Genomic DNA, 22,921 nt, shown 5'->3' with positions numbered 1-22,921 from the left:
GTAGTTGAAAACCCTTCCAACTTGCTTACCATTTGAACTAAACTAATTGTTCAAAATGAGTTCAGGAGAAAGTGCTGAGAAGACCTTTAGATCCAGGCTAGAAGCATTCCTGCTCCATCAGCTGATCAACCAGTATTTTTAAAACAACTATACCTCAACTTTCAAAGCTTATCCTGACAGGATCTAATAAACACGGAAGCATCCTGAAAAATAATTATATTTGGAATGTTCAGATTGTAATTTAAGATCAACAGCCAGCTTTGAAAGAGTATTTAATCAGACAATTTAAAAAAACACCTATTAAACTGGAATAGTAGAAAGATGAGATCAACCAGACTTTCCATGTCAAAACAAAAAACAAACTAAACGAAATAAGGAACCACCTGCAAGATCTCATTTTCCCAGCCTACCACATTTCAGCCACTTCAGCTACACCAAACACTTTGTTTCTTCAGTTGTCTTGTGGCTGAAGCAGTCCTGTCTCAGATCAATATAACACGCACACCACAAGCACCAGAAATTCAGTAATTGAAAATTAATACTTTTAAAAGTGGTTTTGCAAGCAATCTGTAGTGCAAGGGGTCTATTCAGCAAGAGCAAGAACATGTCCTTATGGTGGTTTTAGTGACCATGGCTGGAAGGCATAACTGTCAATAAATCCTCCAGCTTCTGTAATACTGAATTCCAGACTCACCACAGTATTCCCTGACACCAACACTCTCTTCTGTGTCCCTGGAATCAAATTACATGGCAACTGTGTCACAATTTATGTGAAGCAAGTGAAAGATCTGTTTCTCCAGCAACACTTACACTACTTTTCAGTTTAACTGAGGATCTTCCATTTCTTATGCAGAATGGGAAAAAAATAATCTTTGTCCGTCAAAACAATCCTCTTCCCTTGTCTCCCCTCTCCTCCTCACCTCTCTTTCTCACACGAAGATTTTTGTCCACATTCCTTAAAAAGTCTTCATTCTTACAAGGTAGCTTACATTGTGGGCCTCTACCTACTTCGTACAACCAAGTGATAAAGAGAGATCTTATTCTCCATGTGGTTTTTAGTCTTCCTGAAATAACTTTTTTTTTTTTTTTCTGAGAGGAAAAAAAACTAACCTAGCATGTGGGGCAGAAATTTTCATGTAGAAGTCTGCATAGGATGTCCAGGCCCTTTTGTATATGCATATATGCCCTGATATATATGGTAAGTCATCTCTATCTGATGAAAGTTTCCCTTAGACCCCCTGTAGCTGCCTTTCTTCTCTCACCCATCAGAAAGTAATCTCAGTGTGAGGCCAGGACCCCCATCACACTTCCTAACACAGAGCTGTGCACAACACACATTTACAGCAAATGATTTAGAATTCTTACTATTTCTATCACCAAAATCTCTTTCTTCTCCAGCTGACAGCACCAAATATGTTGCTACCATGCAGTAGCAGGAAAGCTGTTTCCTCAAGCACTTTAACCAGAAATTATTTTTATATCAGAAAAATCTATTTATAATAAGCCATTAGGACTTGTGCACCTTCTTGCCCACTAACACACTTCCACAAATAAAAAACCTCATTAGGAAATCAGTTAGCCCCTGGAAATTTAATACCATTTCAATTTTAACTGTACTGGTAATGAAGAAAATTAGACTGATGCACTTCTTCAGTAAAACAAGTGGTCAGACTCAGTGATGGAAACTGCACCTAGTTCCGGACACACTGTGGAATCTCTGCATAGAAAGGAAAGTAATATAACGTAAGTAAACATTTGTGGCTTTCTTTCTCAGTAAGCAGAGTGCCTAGACTTCAGACTACATTACTGTAACAGAGCCTACATGGAATCTTGAAGGTCATACTGAAATTTCAGTTGGTGCAGTGTGTTTATATAATAATCTTTCATAACAGGAGCATATATCTTTATTCCTGTATGATAATGGTTTCACATTCGTTACCTAGTCCAACACATTAATTTCAAAATGCTAATTTCCCTAAGGTTTATTTATCATGCACTTTGAGTCAGATTTGTTTTTCTGGCTCACCAGCCAGTGTTACTTGGGATGCTTCAGAAAACAACCACTTGATTTACTGGGTGTGGGAAAAACCACCACAAAACCACACAGACCCACACAGACTTTAATCTGCAAAATGATTCAGTGAATCCACAGGGGGAGAATTTTAAACAATGAGTAGGCTTTGCAAAAAATTATGAAGTTTTATAAAGATCACCTGCTTAAGAGACCATCTTCTAGAGCTTCTGCATCACTATTCTGAGATTATGGGGAAGTTTGGGAACTTACATGCAGATGAGTTTCTTCCTTCTAGTTCAGCTTTACATGTCATACCATTGGAAAGCTATGTACGACTCCACAAGTTCTTTCAAATGGCTCAAACTTTTTTTTTCCCAGGTATTCAGCATGTAAACTATAATTCTTGGTGCAGAATTTAAAAAAAAAAAAGTAATTGTCCTTTGTATCACTACATATTACAGACTGGGAAAGGTCAATTTCCTAAGTATCACAAAATACCCTTTTACAGCACTGGTTAGTTGAGATAGAGACCCTAATTAAATGGGATGTCAGTTTTTGCCATCACTATCAAAGGTAGCCAGCATCACTGTCACCCAAGACTTCTGAATCATATACACAGTAATTAAAGCATTATTTTGATATACACACTCACTGAATCTCAACTTCTGTGATGCTTAATTCAACAAGATTGATAATGGCTCCACCCAGATTGCTGGTGAATCACTGGCAACGTATCAGAAGTTTCCAAAAGCATTCCTTCTTATTTCTCTTCATCTGCTTTAGCATGAGCACTTTTATATAATAATGCATGTCTCAAGATGCCCCTAAATTAAACACATATTAATGTCTGCAATTTCCAGATTCATACGTTCACCTGTTCACTGGAACATTAGTTTTTTTTTAATTATCAGCATATAACAAACCCATCAGAAATTTCTAAAATATTTCACTTTAAACTAAGCTAGTTTGGATACAAAGCTGACACAAAAAACCTCACAAAAACAAAAAACAAACCACCAGAAACCATACAAATTACTTCCTACTTATGTCGATGAAGGTTCCTGCTGCTCTTAAGTGACTGACAAACTCAAGTCTCTGGCTGTCAAAACAGACTGCTCTGATGGTACCTGCCTTTCTAGACTTCCCTCCAAGCAGCCTGTCAGCCTGTCTGCTTTGACAGACCCTTTTCTAGGACAGAGAGGCAAAGCTATAAGCTATCACTGGGAAAGGAAAAGGTGCCTGATAACATCTACTTCTATTTATGTTAGCGGGAACCATAATTTCATTATCAGCACTGTGTATTAATGAACTTGAAAAAGCCATGGTGCTCCTGGTGAAGCTCAGAAACTGGCAAAAATGTAGAAACTGCTCCTGAACACAGGCTATTTATATAGCCATGAAGTCCCATATTAGCTTCACTGACTTCAAATGCAGCAATACAGACATTTATAGCTGACAAAATTAACCACCTCCACATCCTCATAAGCCTGAAAGAAGTAAGAAAAGGTAAGTTTAGGAACACATTATCTTCTGCCTCATAGTATTCCTGTGTCATCTCATAATTCCAAATAATGTGAATGGAGTATAAATGCTAAATTTAACAATTGCATTTATCTTCCAGTGGAGTAATTAAATGACAGCATTGCTACACCAATTACAATGATTAAAGCAGCTCGGCCACAACCCAGGTTACTTTGAACCTTTTAATTATTTTTGCAAATTTTTCTTTTTTTCCCCCCACTTCAGCCATTTTCAATACGGCAAAAACACACAGAAAACCATAGCTTCTACTGGAGGAACAAATGATTTGTCACTCGTACTTGACTAAAATTTATAAAAATTAAAAATACACTCTGGACAAAAAAGCATGCAGAGGTAAACAAAACATTCCTAGTTCCTAGGAAAAAAAAAACCAACAAAACCTGCATCAGTTCCCTGCTTCAAAACAAGACAGACCTCACAAAGGCTTTTGAGGACAAAACCTGACACCAGGACATTCCCAGCCATAAAAGCAAATTAAATCCCAGCTATATCAACACCGCACCCCCGTCATGAAACCCTACCCACTCTGTGGGTGTAATCCAACAGCAAAAACAATGCCAAGGTGGAAAAACTAGTGCAAGGCAGGGAGATCCTGTGCGGTTTCACCATCGTTTGTCCCCATGCAGAGGGAGCCGCGGCCACCTCGCTGTTCCCTCAGGCGCGACAGACAAAAGAGCCACAACCCAGGGCGGAGGAGTGTCCCAGGGACTGCTAGGGCTCTGTCATTATTTCCCCTCCGTCTCTGTTGTTCAACGCGACACAGGGATGAGTTTTCTCACGCAGAGGCAGGCAGAGCCCCTGGAAAAAACAACAGCAGGCAAAGGGGACGCACAAAAGCCGCCAGTCCCTCGGCCGCCACAGCCTGAGGCGATGCCGCCTCTCCCCACCCCCAGCCGGGTCCCACTCCGCCTCCCCCCGTCGGGCACAGCGACCCGCGGTCCCTCCCAGCCTGCCCCAGGCGTTCGGAAATCGAGCCCCGCAGGAGCCTGAGGCCTGGCGAAGCACAAAGTCACAGAATTATTAGAAGTAGAAAGCACCTCTGGAGATCATCTCGTCCCAGCGCCCGTCCCTCCGCCTCCTTTCTCGGCAAGGCGGGCAGAGCTCTCCCGCCCTATTGTTCCCCGCACCCCGCGGCGGACGCAGCGCACTCACCACGCGGGCCGGGCTTCCTACAGCGCCCACGGGCCCCCTCAGCTCCGGCACACCGGGACTGCCACAGCGCCCTGCTGCTGCTCCTCCAGTAGTACACGCGGGCCCCGGGGCAGCGCCGCCATCGCCCGCCGCCGCCCCGCTGCCACTCCGGCAGCGGCCATCTTGTGCGTCGACTGCTTCTCTCACCGCCCACCTAGCTCCCTCCCTCCCTCCCTCTCGGCACCACCCGCCCCTTCCTGCGCCCGCCTTCCCCCGCAGCCGGGACGGGGAGAAATAGCCGAGTCACGGCCTAGAGCCCGAGAGGGCCGGGTGGGGAAGCTGTCTGCTGTGTCGGGGCGGGTGGCTTGCGCTCCGTCAGGGACAGTCTCCAATGTCAGATGCCTTCCTCCTTTCAGGTGGGGTCTTCCCCTCCCCTCCTCACCTCCTCTTGTCATAGTTAGCGGGCTCGGGGGTGGAGGTTGATGCTTTTCACACAACGAGTGGCTCCTGGAGAGCGCTCTGTGTCTCCGGAGCTTCCTGAGGGCCCCCGCCCGCCATTTTCTGTCCCTCAGGAGCCTCTGTTGGCGGATCTTGCGGTTGCCTCATGCCATCACACCTTATTGCTTCGGGCCGGTCACTTTTCTTAATTCAAGGGAAAATAACACAAATTAAGTTTTCTCTTACGTGGCTTTGCAGGGCTAAGCTTTCGGGGTTTTGCCTTCCAGCCCCACGTGAAGGCGTAGAGATGGGCTCGGTGCTGGAGAAGGTCCCCCGTGGCTTTCTTTGTGTGCTGCAGGACATAAATCATCCTCAGCTTTAGCCAACACCACAGGTTAGATGTCTGGGGACCCTCCAAGCTTGTGTCACAGTCAGAACTAGTTGACATACAGAAGAAATTTTAAAATGCAAGTACAGAATGTCTTGCAGTCACTTGACTTGTAACATTTACTAGGCACGTACTGACTGACAGTGATAAATTGTTTCACGAGCTAATTATTTAGCATCAGGCCATTTCCTGGTAACATCCACTTGATGCCTGTTTATGAGAACATGAATATGGTGTTAAATACTAAGGAAGCTATATTTAAGTTAAAGACCAAAAAGTGGTATCCAGTGGTCCCATTTTATTGCCCATATATTTTATCATGTCTGTGCCCAGGTAGAGGCTCTGTGGGATCAATCTTGCTGTGATGCTATTGTGCAGGGAATCACTGCATTTCTATTTTGCTTTCATAACACTGTGAGAAGCACCCAGTATATTGTCAGTCCAACATCTGAAGTGCAGCGTTGCATGACCTGGAAATAGAATTTAAATAGGACAACCAACATCAAGTTAGAAGCAGCCATACCCAGAGCCAGGGACTCGAGAGAGCAGCCTGCAAAAGGGAGCTGGATTGTGACACACAGACAGAAGATGGAAATTCCTGCACAAAACTTCATAGGGCAAGGTTACTCTTCAGCTCCTATTTCTGACTCTTGTACTGACCACAGACAGATTTTCATTATCTTTACAAAAAATGTGGTGGTAGTAAAGAAAAGTGTTATTTCTATCTGTTTTACTAAAGAAATAACCTCTATTATTAAGGTTTTCCATCAAAACAACCTTTATGTTTGTCAAGGATCAGTGCTTAAATAAAATAGTATTAAGAAAAGCTATTCATTTCTGAAAACAGAGTTTTCTAGCCGCAGTCACAGGCTTTGAGATGTTACGCACACAGAATACCAAGATGTTTACAAAGAGCACCTTTGACTTAGCGAGAGCTTTACTATTACTAGAAAAGAAGCATGTGTTGGTTTTGCATTAATTGATGTTTGAATTAATTGATTTTGGTGAGAAGGGAAGGAGCCAGACACGGAAATGTTTTTCTAAGAGAAGCTGCTAAGAGCTTCCTCCGTGCCTGGCAAAACCAATTGCTGGCTGGCTCTGAGAACAGGCATGCTGATAAGCCAATTAAAGAGCTGAACACGCATTTTAAAACGAACAAGCCCGGGAATAAAGCTCTCTGTTGTTTTTGGCTTTTGAAGAGAGAAGTTCTGCCCCTTCTCCCTGCGGGGCCGGGCCGGGCCGGCCCTGCCTCTGCTGCACCCCGGGCTGAGCCGGGTTTCCTCCCCCCTCCACCAGCCAGAATGGCCACCGAAAAAATCCTCCACTCTAAACAGCTCTGGTTGCTACTCGGCAGAGACCACATAGCCATCCACAGGCCCGGGCCAGATATTAACTAACTCCACGTAAAGAGAACAACATGAGACATGAAGGTCAGTAAATGAGTCAAATCCCAGATGGGATGCAAATGAGATGGCTTAGTCTTGGGCTGGAATTATTTTGTAAGGCCGTGGTGGTGGACTGTGATACACTGAAATATTTCTGTAATTCATGGAAAAGCATAGATGGATGGAGTGTTCAAATTTTAGACGTGAGCAAAAGCACCCATGTTGAAGAAGCAAATGTTGAAGTAGCTGTGATCCCATGAGAAAATTGAACAGAGACAAGGGTGATGAAGGCCCTTTACCCCCTGGGAAGAAGACCTCTGTTCTCAGAACTCATCCTTAAAAGGGTACCCCATTAGCCAAAAATTGAGCCCTCAAAAACAACTGTGGGAAAACCTGTAAGTTGAGAGGAGGGACTTTCACATGATGAACAGATTTCCATCTCCTGGGCAGCTGATTCACTGTGACATTGAAGCCATGAGAGAATTGTTTCTTGTGGAGGAGTCTCCATGGCATGGCAAGAGAGACTCCTCTCCCTAAGAGAACTGACGAAAGACTATTGTAGAGGTGGTAAAGTGACTGAAAGTCCTAGGTTTTGTCTCTTTACATAGTCAATGAGAAAGAAAAGAGGTTGGTGAGGGGGGAGAAGTGTTCTGAAGATTTATTCTGATTTAAGGTGCTTCCAGCCTGTCTGATATTCTGTACCAAAGAAACTTTTCAATTATCAATTGCCATCTTTTGCAGACTCCTCTTGTTGCAGTAAAAATGTGAACCTTGTTGGAGTTGTCAGTGTCCTGATTAGAAGCAGAAGATGGCATTAGGAATAGCTAAAATGGTAGGTGTTCTTTGAAACCTTGCTTTAGTCACAGAACCTAGAAATAGTCAGGGCCTGAATCCTGTTACTTACTAATTTCTACCAAGTTCTTTTACAGTGTTCTGATGTTCTGTTCAGTCTGGATTTTAATATTCCAGTCTGGGAACTTCTAGCACTTTCTCTTTTGGTTCTTGTATTGTGGAAAGGTTCAATTTTTCATGTCGTTTATGTTTTCCCTCAACATTTAATTCCATTACCAGTAGGAACATGCTAACAACAATTTTCAGTATCAGCACAGGTTACCACAGTAATACATGGTTGAAATTTAAAGAAGTGGGATATTAAATGACCTGTAGTTCTTATGTAACACTGCACAGATGAGCACTTTAATTCTCAAACCCCACTTTAGACTTCCATCAGTCAGGGTTTTCTAATGTTTATTCTTTGTTATGTTTTCTGAAAGTTCAGAAATTTGTAGATGAGCTTGTTCACTTGTTGGGAACTGATCCCACTAGATAACGTAGATTATTTTTAGTGTCTGCTTTCCCCAGTTATACAGCATTTCTTCCTGCATGATACACTGCTTTACCATTTGCAACACAAAACATTATTTGTATTTAGGATTAATGTTTTCAAATATCATTTCTGCTTATCATTAAATCTGCTATTATTTATCTCCACTTGTTTGCATTGTTCTTTCTTTTTGTGTTCTTAAAAACCCACAGGAATTAGTTTTTATTCTACCACATATAGTCTCAGTTTTCAATTCCTTTCTCTCTTTTTTTCCCATCCAAAAGGAGATAATGTGTAGGCATGGTTCTAAGAGCTGACATTTGTGGCCATAGTAGTAATGTTCTTCAAATTATACATTAAAAATTACTCCCCATTTTAGCCTCTATCACTGAGAGAAATACCTTAAAATACCAGTGTAACTGTCAAATGGTATCATCTCACCATTCAATTTTTATATTACTCCTTCCATATAAAACTGCACTAGAACTGTGATACCAGGATAGCTGTCTTTATAAAAAGAAATCTGTATTTTTTAAAATGTCTTGGCAGTGTTTCAGTTTGCTATTTTAGTTAGCAACGTGACCTGTAAAGCTGATAATAATGGAAAAATTCTAATTTAAAAACCTGTGATATCAGAATGGAAGGCAAGAATGAAATAAATTAAATATTTCTCCAGGTGGCTCCAAGCATGTGCTTGTTATTTCACACAGTGAAGATTCTTGCATATAAACCACAGATAATAAAAAAGAAAATCTTTATGTATATCTAAAGGAATGTGAAGTCCATATGTGTAAAATTAGTGTTCCTCCATGAAAGCATCTCTCCCAAGCATTCACAAATTCACAATTTGCACAAATAAATAATATTATATAACCCACCAAATATTACATTTGTTTAAAAATTTTTTTGCAGTTCTTTGATGCTGTTCATAATAAATTTGTAGAATATCAATACAATTATTAATGTTTGTTTAATATATTATATGTATAATTATTAATGTTTTTCATGCTACTTGGAATGCAAAGGTCTATGTAAATATATCCTTAGACTGCAGCTGCTGTGGAAAAAGAAGAAAATATAAGGAAGGTAAGAAACTTTGTTTTGATGATTTCTCATTAGAGTTTTCACTTCCTTAACCATCCCATCTCATCATCCTCCTTGTCCCGTGGGTATTGTGGGATGCAGCATGCTGAGGGTGTGGAACAGAGGAATTATTTCCACTGAAAAATACTCCAATATTTTTTATCAAGAATCAGAACTCTGTGACACATCACAGTTAAGCACAGACAGTTAAGTGCCACTTCCCAATTTTACAAGTTGGTAGCTTCAAATCCTCTGCTTTCTTGTCCCAGTGGATGGAGGTGTGTGCAGAGTGCTGAACATCACCTTCACTACACATTTCTAGTGGACAGTCCCAAACTTTTCTGATATTTCTTTCTCACAAGAGGGAGCTCCAGCTTTGGCATGAAAACATCCTACCCAGGCCCTGCTGCCTCTGAAAACGCCATCTCTTGTTCAAGGTCAGGATTGCAGGGCTCCTTTTGCAGTTAAAAACCCATCAAAAAGCCCTTGAAAATCAACATGAATTTCAGCGATGAAGAAAGCTGCCGTTTTTATAAATTTTCCAAGTGAATTTGATGGTTTTGAACAGTGGCAGAAAGATCAGTGATTGTCAATAAACATTTTTTTCCTCAGAAATCAGATGGGTGTTATGGCTGAGCAATGAAATCTGATCAGTCAGAAGTAAAAAAATGGAGTTATAAAACAGGAATGCCAATAATCTTTATAATATCCATTTTACAGTTTTTCTAATGCAAAGACCCCACAGCAAATCCCAGCTAAAGTAACATTTTGCATAGTTTAGCTTAACCCCTCCCTCTATCCAAGTCCAATCCTGCTTCTTACCCAGATTTATGGGCAAGTCTGTGGTTAGCCAAGCTGGTTCACCAGAGGGTCATGTTGGACACCTTGGATTTCTGTGCTGATCTCATTATTAATAATTTTAGGAAAAAAGTCCCTTTCCCAAAGAGATTCCTATTAGTAACACCTCTCCCTCTAAGCCCTCCTCCTTCTCGCACAACCCAGGTGGCCCCACGCAGCCACTGCACAGTTTGGGGGCATAAAAATAAGTTCTTGTCACACTCAAAGGCGGAGAGGTTATGTCAGGAACACTTTAGCGCCCGGAAAACTGCGTTGTTCAGAAATCCGCAGTTGAGACTGCGTGTCCTTGGGCTCCCTCTGCTGATGGCAGAATTATTTACAGATCCAAACCCATGGAGTGCACTGCCACCACAATGATGTCTCTGCCTTGTCCTAACACAGCTCCAGGGAACTCAGTTCGGGCCTGCCTCAGTTTCCCTGCAGGTCACACATGTTCATGTGCTTACTCCTGATTTCAGAAAATTATTTTATATCCGTGGATTAAGGATTTCATATCCATGGATTAAGAGTCTAAAATTATCTCACTGCCTCCCTATTCAGCTCAGCTTTGTTTAATTAAGACCATGATTAACTGAGAGAGGGAATACGAATTTGGTGCTGGCTAAAGGCTTCTTCAGACATGATAAAGTCTGCCTTTAAAAATACCTACTTTGTTCACAGTCTGTGGTAAATACAAATGCAGCAGTCTATTTAATACAAAATAGTTTTTGAAGTAGTATCAGCACAACATAAAAGCTTTAGCCATGCAATACATTCCCTGAAATATTATTTTATTTTTTCTAAACATTATATGCTATTTCTGTGTAACATTTATTATACAATAAATGCAGAATATTTCACTGCAGTAATATTTCCCTACTGGCATTTATATTATGCAGTATCAAACACTACAATCCATATAAATATATTTCTCTATATTATGTAAGAAAAACATTCATTTAAAGGAACTTTTAAAATATTTTTTCTCTTTTCCCCTATAAAACTAATACCCTACTTCCTTCCTCAAATCCTTTTTAAACACCCAGCAGATTCCAACAGTTACAAGTTAAACATTTGAAAATGACAGAATTCACCATCTTTCTAACTTAATATAAAAACCACATGTCAACATCTAAATAAAAACTGCCAAATGTTGAACTTTTTGCCAAAGTAGTTCTAGCATTTTTTAAAAAATCAAAGTTTATAGAAAAGGGTAGAGCTCACTTTTGGGAAAAGAAAAATAAAAGGAAGTTCTGCAGCTCATATTGAATCACTTTATTCCCATCCCAATTTGAACTTTTAGGGAAAGGCCCAGCTGACTGATTGCATGTGATGAAGCAGCTACCTGAATTCCAGTCAGCTCTGAGCTGAAGTTGCAGTGTATTTTAGCCAGAAAAATTCCCTAGCCAAGAGAGCTTTGTGTGCCTACCCCAGCAGTCTGCAGCAGTGCCCAGGTACCTGAACTGAAATCCCTGGTGTGAGCTGGCTGTTCCAGCACTGCCAGTGCTCCCAGCACACTGATCCACAGAAACTGTCCCAGCAGCTGCAGGCCCAGGTAGAGCTGCAACATGGGCAAGCAAATTGCACCACTGTTTACTTAATGATGCAATGAAAATCAAAGGAGAACTGGCAAATCCAGATGTGTTATGCTGGGAAATTAATTATTTTCTAGAATGGCTGAAAGTACCTCAATTTTTATTTAGGGATTACATTGCTGCTCCCCAGGAGTAATCAGCAAACCTGCCTGGCCACCTCTCTGGACTTTTTAAGTGGCAGGGCCTGTTATGCTGAGTCTCCATTTTTGGCTTTTCCAGAGAAAATCATCTGCAGGGAATATCAATAGAAAAAGCTGGCAGAGTTGAAGTATCCTTTGAAACAGCTACCACCTCTCTGCCATTGCAGCTACTGGCCTTATTTTTATAGCAAGAAGGAGAAAAGAAGTTGAAATGCACAGGTAGGGGATGGATTCAAATGCTTTGCTTTCAGGGCTAGATTTCTTCGTGCTAGTGTGCATTTTCCCATCCTGTAAGCTGGCTCGGATTGACTGCACAATGAGTAACAGGAGGCAGAGCCAAGCATTTCCCTTCCAACCACCATCCTGTGACAGCAGCACTCAACATTTGCACTGGAATTCAGTATTACAGCAAGAATGGAAAAAACCTCGTCAGGGAACAAATTAGTCCAAGTGGAGAAATGTTCCTGACCCATTCACTGCACCGAAACAACACAACTTTCCCTCTGATCCTCTGCATACCCAGTCCTCCCATGAAATCTTGTTTGAAAATCAGCCCAAGTGGGACACTAAAGTTCTGATGCTGATGCTTAGCAAAGTAGTTGCTTTTCAAAAACGGTGGAGCAGAGATGAAATCAATCACAGAGGCAAATTATTTTTAGTGAGAGAAGTAATTAAAATAGTGAATGTACCTTACTGCACATGTGCATTTCTGCATTTATGCTCCTTTTTGTTGCATTTAAAAATTACACAGACTTTAAAACATGCCCTTTGTAGGAGCATGAGTTTTGTTATTTGCACTTTTAAGGTTCATTGTGGCAGTCACAGTGAACAAAACTGAAAAATCTCACAGCCACAGCCCATCTCTGCCAAAGTGAAGGATACCTGGAGATACCTAGACATCTCACTTGGGGACACTCATTAGCAACCAGAAAAGCCCATTTTAATTTTGGAAAGCTTTTTTTCCCCACTGGATCTTGTAATGAATGCATTTGGTGAGACATCTGCCTTGCCTGGGGGCAAGGAAGAGCAGACCAGGGGCCAGAGGAGGGCTCGTTGCCAAAGCCACGGCCCAGCACACCAGGACAGGCAAATGAGGGACAGGGATTTGGGTAGAGAGCCTGAGGCACAGCCTCAAGCTTGGATTCATTTTTAATCTGAGTCTTTGAAAATGATTCCTAGCCACTATACTGCCACAGGGGGATACACCCCCCCTCTCAGCAGCACATACTTTCCAACATTTCATCAACTTCTTTCTGAAATAGAAACTGTCATTTTTATATGATTTCTCCCAGTATTGTTAATGAATTACCAACACTGATGTGGTATTTTACCGGTTATGGTGCTCATTTCTACAGATTTCAGCTCTCATTTTCAACTACCTGCTTATGTTTATTTAATTTTAAATATGATTGATTTCAGGGCAATACTTGTTAAATGTTATTCCAATTCACTTTTAGATGCTTTGTTAATGAAAACCGCATTAAATTCATTGTGTGCACTGCAGCCTTTACTTATCCCATACAATATAATACATGTTCATTGTATTTAATCTTCATGTGGCCCCTATCTGAAGTAGAGGTGGCATTTTGGAAGGTTAAAAACTTGTAATGTGAGTAAGTCTCCTTCTCTACAGCAACAGATTTGTGGGGGTTTTAGTGAGAAATGGATAACACTGCAGAGATTGCTTTTCCACATACAGTTATTATCAATATAGACATTAAACATAATGAATCACTTCTGATGTCCTCGTCATGTCTTTAAACAACCATTTAAAAGTAACAGGCAAAGTCATTCACTATTCAAAATATCAAAAATAGCAAATTTTGAATGCTCATCTGAGAAGAGACAAGATTGGCATTGGAGGTAATGCAAGAGGCAATTAAAAGTAATGCAAGAGAGATGGAGGAAAAAAGGATTACATACATGTGGAAGGAAGCCAGGAACTGTTTTGTGGGTGTTTATGATGTCTAGCTAACAGCTTTCTTTAATGAATATATTATTAGACAACATTTAAACACAATAATAGCTGTATGTCAGAAATTATCCTAAATTCAATTGCTTCAGATCTAGCAAGGTAATATTAATTTAAGGGAAAACAGTGATGCAAGAAGGTTCCCAGAGAAGTTGTGGAAAAATAAACAATATTGCTGAAGATATTTTAATGCTATGATACTCCTCTAAGTTTCTCCTCACTGGAGAGTCTTTGAAACAATCAGAAGTGCAGTATGTCCGTGTAGAAATACTGCTGTCAGATCATGCCACTTCAACCAGAAAGCAAAAGACACAAAGACAATTTGAAAAAGGTGACAGATGCATTTGATACTTGTGTCTGTTTTCACACTGCTTCTCAAACTACCTCAGCAATAATCACTAGACTAAGTAAAGCCTTACGAGTGCTAGAACTGGAAGGTATGGAAACCAAAAGGAAAGGGCAGAAAATTCATGTCCTCCAGGCAGAGTTAAATTCTGGCAGATTAAATTGGAGTGAAAACATCTTGTCAATTAATTAGTGCCTTTATTATTTTAACTGACGCTCTGCAGGCCCCGAAGGTTCGTAGCTTTTAAACACCAAAACTGAAAAGTGAAACTCCTCCCTGAAAACCCAGTGGGCAAATTCAGAGGAGAAAATGTGATCTGAGATAAAGCTGCAGAGGCTGCTGAGCTGAAGTAGTGGAGTCACTATCCCTGGATGTGTTTAAAAAAACTTGGATGAGGCACTCAATGCCATGGTTTAGTTGAGGTTTTAGGGCATGGGTTGGACTCAATGATCTTAAAGGTCTCCTCCAACCTGGTGATTCTGTGAAAACCAATTGATCCTTTGCCTCAGTTACCTTCTTGTCCTTCAGGTGTATAAAGTAGCAAGGTTTGTTCTAAAACTGAAAACTCTACTTTTAGACCTCCTCCCCCCCCCAGTAACCAACTTCTCCATCTTTTCAGATTAGTTGCCTTTCTCTGGCTTTTCATTAAACTGCTTCCCTCTGGAGATGCCCATTTATCTGCAGCAATGCAGCGAGGGAGATCCTAGTGGAGTGCCAGACCATCCTTCAAATAGCCAAAGCAAGGGCTTTGGTTCACTTGATGATAGTTCAGAAAGGTGGAGGAAAAGAAAATTAAGGATTCTGACACAGCAATCTGGAAGCAGTCACTGGCCCAGTAAAACAGAGCAAACAGTGCTGTATGTGCAGTGTATCTACAGTGACTGTGCACTACAGTCAGTGAAATGGGCTGGAATCTACCTTGCTTTGAGATTTAAGGAGTAATACAACACTCAATATGATGACTTTAGAAAAATATCTGGGAAGGAGCTGGTTCAAGTATTCATCCTGAACATTATTATTTTCTTAAATTACGTTATGAAAACCAAACCCTCCATCCACAGAGGAACCAGCTTTGTGGGCACTGCTTGTATTTCTATTTGTAATTATTTTATTTTGAAAAGAAAGAAGTATCCAGAACTTTCCAAGCAGACAGAAGTTCTGGAACAGTCCTGGGAGCAAAGATCCTATTGTAAATCTAAAGTATTAGAAGTTATACATCCAATTCTTTCTACAGATAAGTGACTTTTTCTGGTTTTTTTCTTGGCAGTTCTAAATTTGCCACATTCACTTTTGCCCCAAAACACTGTGCTGCAAAGCATTCCAGCAGAACATCTACTACATTAAACAAAAGATAAATGTTCAGCTTAGCAGAACTTCTTTACATCTTGCATTGAGCAAGGAGTTATTAATACAATTATCAGAAAAGAAGTCTGTTTATTTTACTGTGCTCACCTCTGCAGAAGCAGAAAGACGTAAGAAAAAAATACTGAGGTCTTAATCTCTCTCCAGACAAGTCTGTTGCACAGAGCTGTTCAGGGTAACAGGTAATTTTGACTTTTGGCTAGAAAAATTACATGCAGACACACATCAAACCAGAACAACAGTTTAATGTATCTTTTTTAATTATACAAAAGTCTCACCCCAATTATTCAAACATTAACAACTGATCCACTTGATACAAAACCAATTAATCCAGGCAAAACAGCAGAGGAATATACCATTCATTTTTAATTAAAGATTATCATTGACAATCATAGTATGGATGGATTTAACTAATTATTATTTTAACTGGTGTTTTGTCCTGGGCAAATCTCTCCACACAGTGTACTTCCAGTACATAGGTGTAAAGCTGTCTACAGCAGCCCTTTAGAAACAGCATTGCTCAGTTTCAGCTGACAAAAGTTAAACAACACTGAAATCATGTATAAATCATCAAGGATATTCAAAATGTCAGATGCAAAGCCTGTGTGACAAGAGGGGATTCCAAATAACTTTGTCCCCAGTGTACACAGAAGGTGCCTTAAAGGACCCAGGAACAATGTGGAGGCACCAGGCCTTTCCACACATTCTTGCCATGCCCTTCCCTTCCCCTGCTCAGTCACCTTCTTAGGCAGCCAAGTGCATCAGCAACCCAGGCTGTCTCCACATCCTCTCTCACACAATCTTCAGGCTCCACATCATTTAACTCTTCTGTAACATTCAGAACCAGATTTCCTTTACAGCAAACTGATACAAACAACATCTTTCTGACTACTGTCATGAACATGAAAATGCTGCAGAATGCACATGGCTCAGAGACCATGGTCTGGGTAACCTCAGCAGAGGAACGAATTCAGAGTCAAAATCATTTGTTGCATCCACTGGAAAACCTTTTAGGAACATGGGCTTTGTAGTGCTTGGGAGGCAGAGCTGTGAGCTTGGTAGCTCAAATATTGATCATAAAGTGAGGCAGGGGACTAATCCCCTTCTGGCTGTTGTGACTGCTTAGTGATTAAGTGTCATTCTACCCTCATTAACTAACACTCAGAAACAAACAGTGCTGCCTGCTCTCAGCTCTTCTCCAGCCCATTTATTGTTTATAATGTACAGATTGGTCTCTTCTTGTTTATTCTGGAGAAGAAGGAGTTTGGCCATGTTCATGAACCATTCCTGAATCCTCACTGTCAGTTTCAGTAGCTAAAATGAAGAATAGAAAAACGTCAGAGTTAAACACAAAGAAAGAAGCAAAACCCCCAAGCCCTCTGTTTTAGCTCTTGTTACACCTGGAATCAATCACATTTCCACATTTAAAGCTGCACTAGAGTAAAAGAATGAGGCAGACACTTCTGCCCACTTACCCACAGTGAACCTATGCCATGCCTTTTTAGCAGTCCTGTGAGTTCTCAAAGGCCTTGACAGACTGCTCATAATCCCTCTTTGAAATCCAACTAGGGATTTTTATTTTATAAAGTATTTACTTGGCAATTTGCATGAAAAGTTCCCTCATCTCCTCACAGACAACCTGAGTTTTGGTTTTCTGTGTCTTGCTCTTTTAGAAAGCAAACCATTTGCAGTCAGATTCTACCACCAGATGCTGTATTAGCTGTTTCACTGGACATATCTTGTGTTTATTTTGTCAAATCTCTGTAACACTACCAGTCAGTACTGCATGGAATCGTGTAACATTTGTAACAAATCTTTCTGGAAGCATCTTCTACCCTAGGAGCATCTTTTTCAGGTAAGCCTTGGGAGTTTTTCATTTTTGTTTTTATCTGAGATTTCCTTCTGGGCAGAGATCACAGACACTTCTCCTCACCAGCTGTCACCTTGCTGGGTGACAGCTTTCTATATCCATCTTCCTGCTACAGTTTTGCCAGAAAGCCCATTTCACATTACTTCTGGAGGTTTCTGGAGAAAGGATGTTCCCAAGTTTAACTGCAGGTTGGAGTCAGTTCCATTTTGAAAAAGAAAGACATTATGCAATCTTAACACATCCTTATGCACTACGCATTACATCTTTTCTCTTTTTTCAAGCATCTTGAATTCCAAAAATAATTTATTCATTTCACTCTTCCCTTTACATCTGCATCTTCTACTGCCAGGCTATTTTGTATGACCTCATACAGAATTATCCCCCCTCTCTGGGTTACAATAGCAAATTCCTACATATCCTGGAGCATAAATGCTATGCAGTAGAATTAATTTCTATTTTCTCCATAGCACTAAGGAAACTGAATTGTTCTCTGAGCAACACAATCCATGATGCATTGTTTTCTATGGTGCTGTGCCTGGACTGTGATTCCCCTGGTGTGTGTTGAGGTCATTAGATGGCATTTTGCTCCCTGGGGGAAGCTGTTCCACTGGTGTTTCTTCTCTGTCCAGTTCCTGTTTTCATCAGTTTTTGGCCAGTACAACTTCACTCTACCAGTGCAGGACTAGATTTCCTCCCTTACACACTACTGTAATTTCAATCCATGTCCCCCATGTTTGTGTGCTACTCCCATTTCCTGCCTGTTCCCTCAGAGTCCAACAGAAAAGCTACAGCTCTCTAAACGTTCTCTGCCACTGCAGCATCCCCCAGATTTTTGTCCCCTCCAAGTCACAAAGCCCACTAATCCTCACACACACTTCTGGATTTGCAGGCTGGCCCTTGTTTTCCTCTCTTCCCCTCAAACTCAGCCCCTATTACTTCACCTCCAGCACACCAGTATCTCCTACACATTGCCTTTACCAGTATCTTAAAATAACTTTACATTTCTACAATATCTGTACACTTCCATACTGCCATATTCTCTATATTCCCCTTGTCCACCACAACTCCTGCTTCCTTTTCTTTGGCTTTCCAGCCAGACAAGGAGCAGGGATGCCCCCAGTGCTCGGGGGATGTGTCCTCACTGCTGGGCTGACTGGCAGCACTTGGTGGCTGGCCAGCCCAGGGACACACACACCAGTGAGGGACTGAGTGCAGGGGGACAGCCAGCCCAACAACACGACCTGGCTGCAAGCAAATGCTTCAGTGAGAGGTATCTGCTTCCCTTGCACATCAAGATTGTGTAGGCACGTGATCACAACAGATCTGTTTGGCTGAAAATAGCTAATGGGTTGAAGAGTTATGAGAGGACTGACATTAACAGAAAATGAGGCTGCATGAGCCTTATGTTGTTGAGAAATCAGGCCAAAAACCCCCAATTTATATTTTGTCCCCCATAACCATCACCACCATCTTTTCAGTTCAGATGAGATCATTCTACTTCTCTTATTTCTCCTCCCTCTTGATTTTTCAGTGGCTGATTATTGTAATCTATTTCATAAACAGTTAGCTTAATGACTTTTTGTTCTCATGTTCAAAAAGAGAAAGAAAGTTGTATTTATTTATCTGCAATTTTAAAAGTTTAAAAAAAAATTAAATTAGAACTGGCTAGTGGTTAATTCTCTGAGCAGCTCTACCCTCTTGTGGTCACAGCTTAGCTGCAGCCAAGTGAAAAACTTGCAAATATCATCACAAACACGTCCACATGTAGGCACAGTACATGAAACAGATCTAAAATAGAGGGGCACAAAGACTTAACCTATGACAGAAATTTAAAATCCTGTGGGAATCAGTTAGAGATTTTGAAGATTCAACCTTTCTTTTCCAGCAATTAAAATCTAGCATTTTCAGATAAGCATGAAGTTTCACATTATTCATGGTAAGTATTAGTCCCTGTCCCAGGAGTCAGGACTTCAGGCCTGGCTTCAATCACAGAGGTCAATACTAGCTAGGATCAGGGTCTCTTGGGTTTCCATCTCTGGGGTTAGATATTGAAACCAGGCTAACAGTGAATCTTGTACTTCCTTACCATGTACTTCCTTGGTTGTTTCAGCCAGTATGTTCAGTGACATTGGAGCTGGGATGTAATGAATCCCTGTTAGAAAACTTGATGGGATGAACTGATGCAGAGGAGTGTAGTATCCTTGAGGGAAGTCTCCAGCTCCATCTGGAACCTGTGGAAATACATGAAGCAGATCACCTTCCATCTAGAGAGTCTCCAGGATACATCTGTGTTACCAGATAATTTCTGGGTTTTTGCCCATATGCTGCCATGTCAGTGCATGTGGAAAGCCTGTGCACGGGTACCATGGTGCAACTGAGGAGCAAGAACTTCTCAGACCATGTCAGAGCAAAACTGACCTTTTAAGTCCTTGTCACCTGCTCTGGCATCTCATTGGAGTAATTGGTTTCAATCAGGAGCAGCCATCCTCTTTCTCAGTAACCACTAAAACGTGTCAGGGAATTTCTATACAAGCATAATAAATCCATAGTTTATCATCTTGAGGCAGATCACTCTACCTTAACATCAACAGATGAATTGTACTGAAAGCAGGTCAGATTATTAACATCATCATTTGCTAATGTTTTCTTCAGTGTGATGCATCAAAATGCAATGAAGTAAGTGATAAGAAGGATGACTCTTAGTGGTTACTTGAACAGAGAGAAGGCAGCTAAAAGGCAGTATTAACACAAGTAATTAAAAGCCTGCTACTCACTGATACAGTGGCTGCATTCCCTGGCACATAGCTGCTAGGAATGTGTCGGAATCCTCTCTGAAGTGATATCCCTGGAGGTGATGGTGCTTCCCCACTGCTTGACTCATTGATGGCAAATCCCAGGGGAAATGGGTGGTAAGGATACACCCCAGAACACCCAGGGTACACTTTGGGGATTTCTCTCTCCAGGTATTCTGGGTTGACGGCGTATTCTGGAGGAAAAGCAGGGTAAGCTAAGAAACAATGAGAAAAGAGCAAACAAAATTATCCATGTAATTTAATGGAGTTATGTAGTAGTAGCTGCAGGAACAAATTCCACTCTCAGACAGGAGAATCTGGTCCTCTGGTTTCATGTTTAGCTCCCCACAAACTGATTTTGTGATTTTTTTCAGGAACTAAGGAAAGGTAGAGCAGATGACACTGTAATGCAGTTATTTTGCATTCTTTTCTGTCTTGTGTGATGTAAAGTTTGTTCTTAGTAAAGCACTGGCTGCAGAATCTTATTCTTTTCAGTACATCAGCAAGAACAAAATAACCTACCTTAACTTTAGTAACCGTAACTAGTGCTTAAAACTACTTAAAATTCCACAGAAATTGCAGCGTGCTAACCTTCTAGTGTTCTAATAATGCAGTCCTATCTGTCACTTTTTAGGTTAATTTGCAGCATGCTCAGTTTTAGGGTCATACACAAACAACTTCAGAAGCAGAAATCAGTTACTTCACTTTTTATCTTGCATCTTGAATCTTATATGGCCTCTCTGAACTCTAAGGAAAAGTAGAGTGGTTTTTGAATGTAAATAGGGTCCTTCTTGTCTGCTTCATCCTCCAATTGGCAGAAAAGGCAAAGAATTTCTTTTGAAAAGTTTACTTCTGGAGTACTACAATTTGTGTCTAATCTTTTTTTGAAGAAATGTTAAGGGAAGGACTGACAGACATCTGTACAGCAACTGTCATCTATAAACATACTTACATTCCAAAACAAAGCTAAAAAAGTGAAGTTGTTGACAGTACTCTCTGGGGATTACAGATGTACAAAAAAAGTCTTTTCCCTGGGCTTCTCAGGACAACATTTTGTCTTGCAGGCTGCCAACTCTTCAGAGGCTCAGATTCATGACTACTGCAATCATAAGAATTTCTGCAACATTCTTATAGTAATAGAATGGAGTTACTATAATAAATCAGACAGGTCACATGAAAGACTCTATTAAAGGAAGCAATTTAGGCGATGACAAACCATACAACTGTTCCACCTGAGAAGTTTATGCTCTGCTCTTAAATACCAAATGCACTTTTACTTCAAGTCATCTGAGCCAAATTTAATTTTTGCTACAGGTATGAATTAAGGCGAAAAGGTCTTTTTCTTTTACACTACTAGCATAAAATGCTGGCTTCAGCCAGCTGCAGCAGTACCTTACCTATTTACATGCCATCACTGAACTTTTTGCATTTTTGCTGCTGGAATTTTGTGCCGGTGAGTTTATAAATACTGTGACAGCACTCAGAAGAACACGTGGCGCAGATCAAGTCTGATTGCACTCCCAGGCTAATGTTCCTCTTGGTGAAAGCCACTTCGCTTAAGGCTGGAGCCCGCAGAGGGCGGCGAGGCTGAGCACGCTGCTCCCGCCCGCGCTGGGGCCGCACAGCCCCCACGGAGGGCAGTGCCCCGGGCAGGGAGAGCGGCACCGACAGCAGGAGCGGCTTTCGGGCAGCGGAGCCCGAGCAATCAGCGAAATGCGGCACGTTTGACAAGGGAAAGAGAACAGAAGAAGATGCTGGCAAGAGGCTTTGGGGACAGTCCTTACCGTCGTCCCTGAAGGGAGGCGGCGGTGGCCCCCAGGCTGCCGTGCCCTTGCCGCCGCTGTCGGGCTGGGTGCCCTTCTTCCTCTCGTGGCTGCAGGGCTCGGGCCCTCCGTCCTGCCGGGCCGCCCCGGGACCCTCGCCCGACGGAACGGGCTCCGCGCCCGCCCGGCCCGGCAGCTCCGTCTCCTGCTGCCTCAGCGCCTTCTGGGCTGCCATGATCTTCTGCCGCTCGGAGATGAGCGAGCACTTCTCGCACAGGCACAGCTTCCAGCGGCAGTGCCCGGCGTGGCCCTTGACGGGCACCACGAAGCCGTGGTTGCGGCAGCGGGAGCACTTGGGTGCCCGCAGCGCCTTGGCCGTGGCCTCGGCCGCCTCCATGGCATGCCCCCCGGCCAGGTCCTGCCCCTTCCCCGGGCTCTTGTATGGGACAGGGCGCAGCCCGGGCAGAAGGGCCCAAGGGGCGGGTGGGGAATGCTCTGTGTTTGTGGGCTCCCCGCCCTGCGGCAGGGCACAGCCTCCCCGGCACCCCCTGCAGCCTTTGGTGCGGGCGGGACCGAGCGCAGCCGCGGGGGGCTGATGCCGGAGCTGCGGGGGGCACGGAGCCCCGGCGGTGCCGCGCCCTGTGCTGGGCTGCCCGGGGCGTGGATGGGCCCGCCGTGCAGGGGCACGAATAGGCTGGCCATTACAGCAGTGCCCTAAAAGATAATTTTCCCTTTTGGCACTTTAACATCTGCACCCACTTTCATAGCTCTCATGCATTCGCTTTTAATATGCGCGGGACTACAGTCCCTTTTTGTTTCCAATTTGCAGCATGCTTCTCTTGTTGAGAAAGAGTGACTGCCTCAACAGAAAAAGAACACTTTCATCATTCTGTTTTTCAAAAGAAGGTACTAAGACGAAGGTGGAAAGCATATATCATT

General features: G+C 42.2%; 2 protein-coding genes and 1 long non-coding RNA gene across 10 annotated transcripts in view; 1 reads left to right on the top strand and 2 right to left on the bottom strand.

The window, feature by feature from the left end:
* Positions 1 to 5,280, bottom strand: part of RC3H1 (ring finger and CCCH-type domains 1) — a 70,176-nt gene extending 64,896 nt beyond the window's left edge. For 2 of the 7 annotated variants that reach the window (XM_056497135.1, XM_056497137.1), the window contains exon 1: positions 5,130 to 5,265. The gene's annotated coding sequence lies outside the window, so the exon portion shown is untranslated. Of the gene's footprint in view, positions 1 to 4,708; positions 4,882 to 5,129 lie in introns of those variants that run through there. The other 5 variants (XM_056497136.1, XM_056497138.1, XM_056497134.1 and 2 more) reach the window with 4 other exon arrangements.
* A 1,582-nt stretch (positions 5,281 to 6,862) lies between these two features.
* On the top strand, positions 6,863 to 21,606 carry LOC130255990 (uncharacterized). Of its 2 annotated transcripts, XR_008841044.1 has the most exons (5): positions 6,863 to 6,943; positions 7,640 to 7,730; positions 9,248 to 9,308; positions 17,231 to 17,412; positions 21,284 to 21,606. It is a non-coding gene; the product is annotated as an uncharacterized LOC130255990 (long non-coding RNA). The 2 variants fall into 2 exon arrangements; XR_008841045.1 differs by lacking the exons at positions 17,231 to 17,412; positions 21,284 to 21,606 and adding an exon at positions 9,668 to 13,776.
* Positions 15,362 to 22,708, bottom strand: LOC130255989 (doublesex- and mab-3-related transcription factor B1-like). The gene is made up of 4 exons (XM_056497150.1): positions 22,004 to 22,708; positions 20,202 to 20,434; positions 19,514 to 19,658; positions 15,362 to 16,871 (listed from the first exon to the last, which is right to left on the bottom strand). Exons 1-4 carry the CDS (start codon positions 22,377 to 22,379, stop codon positions 16,801 to 16,803), a joined length of 825 nt encoding a protein of 274 aa, XP_056353125.1. The 5' UTR covers positions 22,380 to 22,708; the 3' UTR covers positions 15,362 to 16,800.
* Positions 22,709 to 22,921: the final 213 nt, after the last annotated feature.

This window comes from Oenanthe melanoleuca, chromosome 8, assembly GCF_029582105.1.
Source record: "Oenanthe melanoleuca isolate GR-GAL-2019-014 chromosome 8, OMel1.0, whole genome shotgun sequence".
Taxonomy (NCBI): domain Eukaryota; kingdom Metazoa; phylum Chordata; class Aves; order Passeriformes; family Muscicapidae; genus Oenanthe; species Oenanthe melanoleuca.
Note: the sequence above shows the minus strand (reverse complement) of the source record. Positions and strands in the feature narration are given on the sequence as shown.